Genomic DNA, 13,429 nt, shown 5'->3' with positions numbered 1-13,429 from the left:
ATGATCCTGAACTGGAATAAGCGGGTTAGAAAATCATCATCTTACTTGTTTTTATGAATCTTTCTTAAATATATGTGTAGCTCACATTGACTTCAGTGTTTAATATTACACGTGTTCTGGGTCTTTAATTAGAAATTTGGTGATATTTTTGTGACCAGAAATATGCTATAGGTTCTCAGTTATTGTTTATAGCCTCTGGTAAAATTGGTTTCGTCATATATTGTTTCACTTAAAGTCACAGTTTTTAAGAACTTACCAGTGTTAAGTGAGGACTTACTGTACATCTTACTCTCGCTAGTATTAAGGTGATATATATACTAGGTTTTTCTTTAAAATTTTGTAACTCTATTAATCTTTCAGGGAATAAAGCATGTATATATGTCTCCAAAATCTCAAGGAGTTAGATTTCTTCTTCAATTTATAAGAGGACATCACATGTTAGATGTGTCATACTTCTTTATTTAGCTCATCAGAGTTATGTAGGGCTCCTAGACAGTCTACCTACCATGTATTTTTCACAAGGAGCTTGCTTTTCTTTATGTAAAATAGCCATCTGTTTCACAAAAAGTAGAAATAACAGTGGTAGGCCTACTAGAGATAAAATGTTTTATACTGAATTAGATAATTGGGAAACTTTCCTAAAATTATTGATTTTTTTTGACATTCAAAAATGTAAAGAATATATATTTTTAAAAACTCATAAGCCAACCACTGGCTTAAGAAATAAAACATTGCAAATATTATTGAAGTACCCTATTTCCATTCCCCTCTCTGCCCCTAGAGCACAATACTAACCTAAATATGTTGTTTATTGTTGGAAACCTAGTTTTTAAATGTATTCAGTGAAACAGCTAAGAATATGAATTTGATACTACATTGCCCTGGAGCTCCTCTCAACAGGATGTTAAGGTTCTTATGTCCCAGAATGTAACTATATTTATAAAGATTGAGGTTAAGTTTAAAAAGCATTTTCTAGTGTCCATCTCCTTTGCTGCTTTTTCTATTGAAAAGTAAAAATGCATTGGCATATGCCCTGAAACAGTCTTTAACACTTTAAAATGGTATTCATAAAATATGTAGCTTTTCAGCCTGTAAGACCATAACCAAAGTTGCAGACTTTAAGACCGTAACCGAAGTAGCTTATCCTGATTAGAAAAAATAAATTCCTTGGAAGACATAGCTGCTTGTAGGTTGAAAGGTTGGAAATCCATACTTGGTTAAAGCAGGGAGGTGGACACATTGGCTCCTGCACCAAGTGATGCATGCGAGAATGTCCAGCTGTTAGAGTGAGCAGCTGCTGGGCAACACCAGCAGCATCATGGCTTTGGCTGGTCAAATGTTGAACCAGGGACCAGAAACACAGCTGTTTTCAGTGGCCTTCAGTCAATCAGTCAGTAGTGGGACCAGCAAAACTCTGAAGTCAAAGATAAGAAATACCAAATGTGTCAACGACTCATTGATTCACTGCAGCATTGTCAAGTGTTGATGAGAAGGGCTAATGAAATAAGAATGAACACAAGCTAAGTAAGGTTAAGATAAGCCATGTAGCTTTGGAAATGAAATTATTGTCTGTTTGGAGAGATGGATTTTATAAATATTGCTCTAACACTTTTGATGATTCAGCCCATGAGGTTATGATTTAAAAATATGACAATGGGAAATATATGTGAAAACATCAGTTTAAATATAAATTGTTTCATTATTGAGAAACTTGTTCTAATTATACAGAAATGAGCAGTTCATTGATTTTTCTGCTTTTAAATCAGGGTGGTTTGTTTGGTTTAGTTTGGTTTTTCAAAAAATGCTTTTTGTTTGCCAGCTGTTAAGCTTCCTAATTAATGTCAGTAAACAGTCTGCATTTTTATATTAAGGAAAGATTCTGTAAGTCCTTAGAGAGTTATAGTGGGTTTGAACACTGCTCTTTTTAATACAGCCAGGATGAGGCTAGATCCTTACTGTTCTTTCAAACAACACTAAGCAGGAGTCAGAGACATGTTAAGGGTTGCAGAAAAATGGAAAAGGTCTGTCTTAGTGAAAGAACCATAGCAGGGTAGACTATCTTAATTTTTTAAAATAGACTTTATATTTTAGAGCAGTTCTCAGTTCACAGCAATATTGAGCAGACGATACAGAGGTTTCCCATATACTCCCTGCACCCCATGTGAATAGCCTCCCCATTATCAGCATCCCCCACCAAAGTGCTACATTTCTTACAAATGATGAAACTACATTGACACATGATTACCCAAAGTCCATAGTTTACATTAGGGGTCACTCTTGGTCTTGAACTATGGGTTTAGATAAATGTATAATGACATGTAGCCCCCATTATAGTACCATTCAGAATACTTTCACCACCCTAAAAATCCTCTGTGCTCTGCCTATTCAGCCCTCCCTCTCCCTTAACCCCTGGCAACCACTGACCTATTTACTGTCTCCATAGTTTTGCCTTACCCAGAATGTCATGTAATTGGAATCATACAGTATGTAGCCTTTTCAGATTGGCTTCTTGCACTTAGTAATATGCAGTTAAGCTTCCTCCATGTCTTTCGGACTATCTTAATTTTGACCTAGTCAAATTTTGACCAAGTTACTGCACCTAATAGTTCGAGGTCCTATTTCAGAGAAAGGATCTCAGAAAGAAATTGATCCTAGAAAGAAGACCATTCTTGACATATTACCTGAACGTTTCTATTTTTAAAGATGTTGGCCAGCTTAGACATAGGTGTTGTTTTTAAAACTTGCATCCTCAGACAAGGTTCCACTAAACTTTAAATGAATTTTTAAATCAATTGGCAGGAGGTGGGGTAGAGTGCAGAAAAGGGTAGACATGCTGCTTTTGAGTGGTTATTCCAGATCTAGCCCAAGAATTTTGAGTCACTCAATCATCTTATCTTCATCAGAAGTTTTCTATTAATTAACTTACTTGCCTATAAACAATAGATGGTTTTATAAAAACAATTTATACAGTCTTTGCCCTCTGTAAATTTACTTCCCATGCAGTAGCCCTGAATCAGACAGATATATAAAGGGAATTCTTGTGGCTAAGTATTAATCCACAAGTGTTTTATTGAAAGAGTAAGTAGCCTATTGCTTTTAAGTATATTGGATTAAGAAATAGGAATAGAAGTACACGTTTAAATAGTTTATAAATTTTCCTCCAGAGTTTCTAATAAACTACCTTATTTGTTTCCTGGGGCTGCTGTAAAGTACTGTAAACTGGGTGGCTAGAACAACAGAAATTTACTGTTTCATAGTTCTGAAGAGTAGAAGTCCAAAATTAGAGCGTTAGTAGGGGTGATTCCTTCTGAGGCTTATGAAGGAGAATCTGTCTTGTGCCTCTTCTCTTAGCATCTGTTAGTCTCAAGAATTGCTTGGCCTATAGATGGCATTCTCCTTGTGTCTTCACAGCTCCTTTCCTGCACACATCTGTCTCTGTGTCCAAATGTCCCCTCTTTATAAGGACACGAGTCACAATAGATTAGGTCCATCCTACTGACCTCATCTTAATTCGATCACCTCCAATGACCCTGTCTCAAAATAAGGTCAGTTTCATACATACTGGCGGTTAGGATTTCAGCATCTTCCTGGAGGACGTAATTCAAACCATAACAACTATTCTCTACTCTAATGTCACCGTCCAACTGTCCCATTAGCAGGTTATTCTGTCTCCAGCCCTAGTTCTAGACATCCATCTTTGATGGTCCATTGGGACTTCAGACTCATCATCTCCTAAAACAAGCTCATTATCTCAGCACCTCTCTCTCCTGTCCCTATCAGGCTTTCTCTCTCCATCTTTTTAATGGCATCAGCACCTTTCTTGCAATCAAACTGAGAAGCTAGAAAGTCATCCGTAATGTAACAGAAAGCCCACTGGACATGACATCAGAACACTCTGCCCATTTTAATGAATATATATAATTGAGCCAGTTTCTTAATCTCTTTGAAACTCACTTTCTTCATCTGCAAAATTAAGATTAGGAAAGTTATAATTAGATAAGGTAATCTGTATAAAACATATTATATCCATACTTAATGCTGTTTTTGTCTTTTGGGTCTTGCTTACCCTTTATATTGGTCGTTAAGTCCTATGTTTTCTGCTACTGCCTAGTCTCTTTGTTCTCTCTGACTTCCACTTGTCTTAGTTCATCCCACACACTGGCCTTTGGAATAACTTCTAGCTCATATCCCTATTTCTTTTATACCATCACACTATCACTCTAGTTGACTAACTGGAAAGTACTCAGGAGCATATCATTTCTTTTCAAAGTCTCTCCCACCTCCCTAGGATCTCTGCAAATTTCTAATTTGTCTTTTAAGCTTCTGCCATCTGGCTCTACATAGTCTTATCTTCCTCAGGGAGTATTTGTTGAGCATGTACATTGTATGAGCCCTCTGTTAGGCCCAGAGGATCTAGGAAGAGGATATGGCTGAGCCTCAAGAGGCATATAGTTTCATAGGAATAATAGAAATGTTAAATTATGGTAAGTTTATGGTAGACATTCAGTTTTATAGGTCCTGTTAGAGGAAATATCTAATAGTGTACCTGGGGCAGAGAGAATAGTCAAGAAAGATTTCACACAGAGGCAAAATTAAAGCTAAATTTTATTTTGTTTATTGAGAACTTACTTTGTGCCAGGCACTAGTCTAAGTGTTTTACATCAATTTGAATAAGGTAGGTACTGTTATTGTTCCCAGTTTGCAGATGAGATAGCAGACCACAGAGAGGTTAAGTTACTCGTCCAGAGTCAGTGAGCTGTTAGGTTCTCTGTCGGGTTTAAGAAAGCCATGTTCTTAACTATTAAGCTATACTGCTGTCAATCTAAAGTGATAAATAGGCTGTAAATAAGAAAGATGCAGAAGTGTTAAGGGATAAGAGAACTTCCTTTAGGTTGGCCTGGCCACATCTCCGTTGTCGTAGCAGCCCCATCAGTACACATTTATATCTGCCAAGTGTCAGCCCATCCTCGTTCACCAAGCACCAAAAACGTGTAGATCCTTATACACACCAAAATGTTCCCCGTCTTGTCTTCCTTCAGTGCCAGCTGCAACTAGATATTTGTGTTCTAGTGTTGTGATGTAGCCCACCAAAGTAGAATGGATCTAAAAACTGAGAAAATACAGGTTTAATCACATCCTAAATTCTAACAGTCCTGATGTACAGTTTGTCCCTTAAACAACACAGGGTTGGGGTGCCAACATCTCCACCCCGTGCAGTCAGAAATCCACGTATACATTTTGACTCCCCAAAAACTTAACTACTGATAGCCTACTGTTGACCGGAAGCCTTACCATTAACAAAAACAGTGGATTAAAACATATTTTGTATGATATATATATTATATACCATATTCTTATAATAAAGTCAACCAGAGAAAAGAAAATGTTATTAATAAAATCATAAGGAAGAGAAAATACATTTACAGTACTGTATTGTATTTATCAATACCTTAAATTTATATCATTTATTTACAAGATGAATCATCTGTCAGTACCTACATCAATACCGTCTTATACAAAACACTGTAGATGTTATACGTATTACTAACACTAGACATCAAAAATGAAAAAATGTGAAAAAGAAATTTATACTTATTTACAGGTATAACGATTCATGCATTGATAACAAAGAAGCAACAATATGATTGCTTTATGATAGCCTAGTGTAATCAATGCAATTGCTTCATGGTAGTAAGGAAGTCTTAAAAAATGTTCCAATATATTTATTGAAAAAAATCCACATATAAATGGACCCTCACAGTTCAAACTCATGTTGTTCAGGGATCAACTATATTTGGTCAGTGTGATAGTGCAATTTAATTTTCACTCACAGATGGGAAAATAGAAATAAAGAGCACAAAACTCCATAGCCATCTCAAAATGAGATTGAACACTCCAATTACAATACATTAGCCAGTAATTGATTTCTTTACCCATTGCTATGTAAGAGAATAATCTTTCTTTCTTTTATAAATGTTAGCTATTCAGGCTTCATAAGAGACTCATGGACATTATACTTCTAAACGTCCATTTACGGTCCTTACTTTGCATGATATACATACTGTAGTTTGGATTCTGAACTTTGAAGTAGAAACTTAAACCAGACTAGAAAGCTCAAACTCTTAGAGTAAGATAGGGTAGAAAGCTCAAACTCTTAGAGTAAGATAGAGATAGGGTAGAGTAAGTCCTCACTTGACATCCTCAACAGGTTGTGCGACTTTAAGAGAACTGACAAATGATGAAACCAGTTTTACCACAGGCTACTTGACATAAACAAGAGTTAGGTTCCTATGGCATCTCATGGATGTTATAACGAAACAATGTTATTCAAAGACCTGCTATATAGGGAAATTGTGTGATTGCAATTCATGAGCCAAGAGATGATTCACATACTTAGTAGCTTAATTTATAGACATTGTTTTAATGTAATTATCCCATGCAATTAAAATGAATAACTTTAGGAAATGACTGGCCCTTATGGCCAAAATTTGCACACATTGCATTATTTGCTAAGTGGGCTTTTGTGATTCATTTTAAATTTACAGACACAGCCCCAGATTAACTAGAAAGAAAATAGCTGGTTTACTGTATTAATAAAGTAGCAACATTCTGGGAAAAGAATCTGAGTTTTTCTGTTGTCTTCAAATTTTGTTTTTATTAAAGTAATTTCAAAGTATTAATTGTAGAATGTAAACCAGGTAGGTTTTTTTTGTCCTTACTGTTATTTTTCTAATGTTTTGCTGATATTCTTTGACATAGTTGCCCTGGGACCAGAAAGAAGAAAATCTGACTCGGGAGTTATGTTGCCCACACTCAGAGTCTCCCTTATCCAAGACATGAGGTATTTGTTATGTGTGTTAGCATATGGTGATAACTTTGAAATATTTATGGTTTTCACTTAATTTGCTCAAATGATTCTGGCTATGTGTGTTTTTTGCTTAGATATTCTCAAGATAACATTTTTATAATCTTGTTTATTTTACCTTTATACTGTTATATCAAAAGAGAAAATGTGGCTAAGAAGAGTTTTAAAGCATCTCTAAGTTATTTTACAGTTTCTTTGGTTTAGTTTTTTAAAACCTCCTTAAATACCTGTGGCCTACAGATACAGACCCAAATATCTGCAAATAATGACAGCTTACTTGGCAGAAAAACTGCTAGCAGGTAGATTTAATTTGAAGCAAATGCAAATCTGAGGATTATCACTTGCAGTTCCGCTGGTTTTAGAAATCATCAGAAGGTATCAGGATATCTAAAAAGGTTTGTTGAATAAGTAAGGCAGAGGCTTTTTTCTTTTAAACATTTTAGGTATAATACTTAGTCAACTCTTAAAATATGTGGGTTTAATATGAATGATATAACACATAACTTTTATTTTATGGCTTATTGCTTTACTAATATTAATTGATGTTTATTTGATTTGTCAGATACTTGCAATTGCAAAGCATAACGTCGATGAGTGACAGCATAGTATAGCAGTAACACATCCTGGCTTCACCACTTACTAGCTGTGCGACCTTAGGCAATATTTGTAACTTTTCTGTGCCTTAATTCCCTGTCTCTCAAATAGAGAGAAAAACAGTTATCTATCTTATAGGATTGTTATGAAAATTAAATGACTTAGTCTATCACTGCGAAAAGTTTCAAGAAGTACTTGGCTTGTAGTAAGAGTTCAGTAATGTTGGTTTTTGTTATCTCAATCAATTTATATATTTTTATCTTTTTTTCATTTTTAATTATTTTTTTTCTCTTGCATTTTTTAATTAATTTATTTGGGAAGGGGGTGACATCGATCAACAAAATCAAATAAGTTTCAAGTGTACAATTCAACAATAAGTCATATATATATACATATTACATAGTATGTTTACCATCCATAGTTAGATTTCTTTCTGTCACCGCATATTTGACCCCTTTTACCCCATCTACCTCCCCGCTCCCCCCTTTCCCTCTGGTAACCACTAATCCACTGTCCATGAGTCTCTATTTGTCATGTTTGTTTGATGCTTTTAGATTTGTATCCCGCGTATACATGATACCATGTGGTTTTCAACTTTTTCTATGTAGCTTATTTCACTTAGCATGATTATCTCAAGGTCCATCCATGTTGTTGCAAATGGCACTATTTCATCTCTTCTTAAAAATATGAAACACTTCATGAATTTGCGTGTCATCCTTGCTCAGGGGCCATGCTAATCTCTGTATCGTGCCAATTTTAGTATATGTGCTCCCGAAGCTAGCAGTATATATCTTAAATGTCATTATTACTTGGTAGATGAAATATAGTTGTCCTCGTGTGGCTTATGATCCCTTTTGATGGTCAGCATAAGAGGAATAGTTATAACTGAGGGAGCTCTCTTAATAGAAACATAAAAAACATAGTCTGGTTCCATAAGATGCTAATATTAGCAGAAGCTCAGTATACAACACTCTGTACTACATTCATATTTTTGTAAATAAATTATTTCAAAATAAATCATATATTTTTTAACCGGACCTGGTACAAAGTAAATGTGTAAAGGCTATTATTATAGATATATAGGGTTAGATAGCTTATCAACTAGGAGTTGATAAGTACAATTCTTGGTAAAACTGCTGCTCACCTATTCCATTGAATGTTAGATCAAGGAGCTGTGACCTCTCTAAGCCCCTAAAATTTCTTACCTGGATTACATCATGGTCCCCATATATGACTATTCTAGGTACCTCATATAAGGGGAATCATGCCCTTTACATCTGGTTTATTTAACTTAGCATAAAGTTATTGAGGTTCATCCATGTTATAGCATGTATCACGATTTCCTTCCTTTTTAAAGCCGAATAACATTCCGTTGTATGTATATACCACATTTTATTTTTCCATTTATCTATTAATGGACATTTGGGTTGTTTCCACCTTTTGGCTATTGTGAATAATGCTGCTATGAGTGTCAGTGTACACATATCTATTCAAGTCTCTGCTTTCAGTTCTTTTGGGTATGTACCCAGAAGTGGAATTGCTTGATCATATAGTAATTCTATGTTTAATTTTTTGAGGAACCATCATACCATTTTCCACAGTGGCTGCAACCATTTACTGTTCCTACAAGTAATGCACAAGTGTTCCAATTTTTCCACATCCTCACCAACACTTGTTATTTTCCAGGTTTTTTTTTTTTTAAACAATAGCCATCCTAATGGGTATGACTTTCCAGTTTCTTAAGGCATGCATAACCATAGGTCTTCATAGACATGCTAGAGTCTTCAGCTTTCTAATCTCAGAAACCAAATCACTAATAAACCAAAATGTAATCAGATTCTCTAAGATAGACTCTTATTAACCAAGAGACTTATTTCAAATGCCTAAGAGAAATGGAAAAATAATGGGCTAAATTTGGGTCATCTGTCCACTCTTATCTAGTCATCTATGACCAGGTAAGGACGGGAAGCCAGTGAAACCAATTTATCATTTCCCTAACAAGATGACTTGATATTCTTTCACTGATGTAGATAGGCTCCGCCTGGAAGCTGGATTAAAATCAGAAGGCTTCTTATCCTCCAGCTCCAAACTAGTGATCGTCATGCTCATGGTACTGATGTCATCTCAGGAAAGCCCTGCAGAAACACTGCCCATGACTGTCCCGCTCCTTCCTCAGCTTCATGCTGTCTTTGTAAGTTGTATATCTCCCTGAGTCCATGCTCTCTATTGGACACATAGCCTCTGTCAGTACCTTATATCTTCCCAAGTTTATCTCTTGAGACAAAGACATAGGCAGTTTAGGGACTTTGAGTTCTTATAGTTCTGAAGAGTCTTGGCACTAGATTGCTCAGCAGCTGTAATGAGTCTAGGGCAGACATGTCTAAAGGCTGTCCTCTTTGTCTTAGTATGTCAGACAACGTCCCAAGACCTTCATAGTTGCTAAGTATCGCCAAACTGTCAATTATAGAATGATTTTTTTTTGTTTCAAAGAAAAAGGCTGGACACAGTAAATGACTGTACAGATTATTTGCATATAAAAGAGGAGTATTATCACGGCATTACCATTATTACCAGTTTCTTTCCAGAGTAGCTATGCACATATCATCTAGCAATTGAGACTTTTATTCTCAATGACAAAATATAATTAATGAGAGGCAGAGTAGAACATTATACAATCTAGGAGATCGTAAGTTCTATAATCCAAGTATAGATAATCTGAATATGTAAACAAATGAACAGGCTGTCTGAGTAAATTCTAGAAATATTATATTTGCATATAAAGATGGGACTACATTACTTGAGGGTGAATTGGTGAGTCACTTTATAAATAAATAATGTATACATATGTGCTTCTGAGTATCTGGCTTTATTCTATACTAAAATTAAGTAGTCATGATTGATTTTGTTTCCTCTGGGAAAAAATATTTTGAGGAATTTTGATGACTATAGAATATGAGCTTATACTAAAATAGGCTAATTTTTTTATTTCTCTGATAAATTTATTGGGTTTCATTGGTGATACAGTGAAATAAGCACCAGGTTTGGATTCAGGAAATGTGGATTCAAATTTTTTTAGGTGCTGCCATTTTTAGAAATCATTCGATTTTAGGGAAACAGAAGCCCAATCAGACTGGCTTCAGCAAAAAGTGGGATTTATTGGAGGTATATAAGGTTATCTTCCAGAATCCAGGAATAAGAACTATAGCTGGATTGGAAGTAGTCTTGACCTAGGTTACTTTCTCTGTCTCACTAGAAGCAAATTGTCTCTATTTCTCCCTCCCTTCCCCTCCTCTCCCCTCTCCTCCTCTTCTCCCCCTCTCCTCCCCTCCCTTTCCCTCCCCTTCTTTCCCTCCCTTCCTGCTTTATTGTGCACATGCTTGCCCAAGCTTGGCTTTAACATCCTTTCTTATTTTAAGCATTGAGTAAAAACTTGATTTTCCAGTATGCTAATTCCCAGTTTCAGAGGGAAAATCTGATTGGCTCAACGTGCCTCTTATCCAGTCCATTCTAGCCGAAGGATTAGGAGCTTAGGGCCAAAGGTCATGGTACCTGGAGTTGTGTCTCTTGCTTCTGTGGAAGGGGAGCTTCTCTAAGAATGTGAGTGCCAGGAAGGAGTGATTGGTAGAAAATGGGTAGTACCTCTAGAATAATACTTAGTATATCTGTAACTTTGGGTGAGTCACTTAGTCTCAATGAGTCTCATTTTCTCATCTTTAAAGTGAAATAGTGATGATCTTCCTCTTACTAGTTATTGTGATGATCAGATTAAGACAAAGCGCACAAAAACTTTTCTAAATTAGAAAGCTTTGTATCAGGGTTAAAAAATAAATATTATTTAAACCACACCCTGTATGCTTTTCTGTGAATTAACAGGATTTACTTTGGAAGTAATACTTGTGTAATATTATGCTGAATGCCATTGCAGTTACCGATAATAAATTACTCCAATTAAAAACATTCAAAGGGATAACTACACAGGAAAATTTTATTAGATTCGGGTTAAAGTTTAACAACACAACACATATAAATTGTTTTAAAGAATAAAATTACATATAGGTATACAAAGCAACAGAGTTTTTTGAGCTCCTAATATGTGCTAGGCCTTACAGGGAACAAAGAAGGATGCAGGGCTCCTGAGAAGTGTTGGGCTCTTTGTCCTCAGGGAGCTTTCGTCAAGCTGAGAAAAATATACCAAGGGAAAATGATAAAAATAGTAGGCATTGCAAATTAGACTACAGAGTTTTATAAATTAGAGAGGTCACTGCAAGCTGTCATGGTCAAGGAAGCGTTCCAGAAAAAGCTGGGATTTGAAACATGAATAGAATCAAATAGGGAAGCTGGAAGAGAGTACTTCAAGTAATGACTGTAAAGTCTTAGAAGTCAGCTGCTTGGAATGGAATTTTTTCAGTAGGAAGAAACATTGACGCTGAGGGGCAGTAAGCAGTCCAGGCTATACTGTGAGCTTTAGAAGATTCTGGAACAGAGGAATTACATTAAGGAGGCAATATTTTAGGCAGAGTACTTTCTCTGATGCCAGCAGACCAGATGAGCTTGAGTAGAAGAGTCTGGTGGCCTCACATCCCAACTCCCTTGTCTCCTACCCAAAACGAACAAACAAACAAAAAGAAACAAAACAAAAAAAACTATACTTTTAGGATTTGCCAACTAAATAAAATAAGTTTCATTTTATGTATTCCAATCCTTCCCATTTTCCTTAAACATAGAATTTTTCAATTTATGATTATTTTCTGTTTTGTTATGCTTTACCTACAATGGCTCCAGATACTAATTGTTTAAAGGCCAGCATAAAACTAATTTTAGTAGATTTTACTGTTTTAGAGTGGAAAGACTACTTTTTGATGCAGCATACAGTACTTATCAGCTCTCATGTAGATTTATCTTCAGTGAATTCATTTTGAATCACCTTGGTCTTCCTGGATCAGGCGAGCTCTGACCTAGCGCTGTACTCGCGGGGATACCATGTAAATACCATTGAACTTTAAGTGGTAAATACCTTAGCATGTCCCCTTTGTTGCTTTTAGTCAGCTGCGTCATCATTTGGGAGATGGCAGTGGGGTTGAGGAACAGCCAGTGCTGTTTCGTGGGCTTACACTTGGGGTGCAAGTGCCCCACCACTGCCACTACCACCAATAAGAACAGGGCCTAATGGGGGCTTGCTTGACACCAGCTTCCTCCACTCATGACCACATGTAACAGTGTTAACCCTTTAAAAATAAAATAAGTCTCAAAAATTCTGAAAAAAATTTCTTAGAGGTGCGGTGAGGTTGGCTAAGCCCCACAAAAATGGTAACAGCATGTTCTTTTATCTCCTCATTCTGATTTGTTTTTATGCCCCCTCTTTAGTGTATCTGTGTGATGTGATATAATGCTCTACATCTTGTTTATCAAGAGTGTTTGATCATAAATCAGCACTGAGGAATAAGGGCCTAAATCCTCAGATCCAGGGATTGAGAGAGGAGGAGGAAGGGAAGGAGAAAGGAAGAGGAAGAAAAAAAGAAAGGATATGTTTATGTGTTATAGGGAGGCTGTTCCTTATTCTGAATGCTTAGAATCATCAGAGAAAAGAGTTCATTGTAATATTTATTACAGCTAGGATGAGTCATTTTAGACATTAAAAAATCAAAGGAAGGAATGGTGGGTCACAATCACAAAGACTTCAGTGACTCACTGTACTGCTGTTACTGTTACTCCTCCTCCCAGTCCTTCTTCCCCCTTGGGAGAGAAATCATTTAGGAGGATAAACTCAGTCCCTCTGGGCATAGCATTGACTTCTTCACAAAGTACTAATTCACACATATATAATATTCATTAGGGGTTTGACCACACAGATTTTTTTTTTTTGTAGCCGCACAGTTTTCTGAGCCATTGAAATTTTTAAGACGTTTTAATTTATTAATGCAGTACAGCTTGTCTTCTAATACCATAGAAAGTAAGATTTTATATTTTCCA

General features: G+C 36.0%; 1 protein-coding gene and 1 non-coding gene across 2 annotated transcripts in view; one reads left to right on the top strand and one right to left on the bottom strand.

Annotated features, from left to right (window-relative positions):
• The window catches only part of DENND5B (DENN domain containing 5B), an 87,610-nt gene that overhangs the window by 55,456 nt on the left and 18,725 nt on the right, over nucleotides 1–13,429 (top strand). Inside the window, exon 13 of the mRNA XM_015590076.2 lies at nucleotides 6,760–6,841. Coding sequence (XP_015445562.2) covers nucleotides 6,760–6,841 — 82 coding nt within the window. The remainder of the gene's footprint in view (nucleotides 1–6,759; nucleotides 6,842–13,429) is intronic.
• Nucleotides 8,140–8,243, bottom strand: LOC112480393. Its single transcript, XR_003046576.1, has one exon. It is a non-coding gene; the product is annotated as a U6 spliceosomal RNA (small nuclear RNA).

The sequence above is a fragment of the Pteropus alecto genome, unplaced genomic scaffold (assembly GCF_000325575.1).
Source record: "Pteropus alecto unplaced genomic scaffold, ASM32557v1 scaffold103, whole genome shotgun sequence".
Lineage (NCBI taxonomy): Eukaryota > Metazoa > Chordata > Mammalia > Chiroptera > Pteropodidae > Pteropus > Pteropus alecto.
Note: the sequence above shows the minus strand (reverse complement) of the source record. Positions and strands in the feature narration are given on the sequence as shown.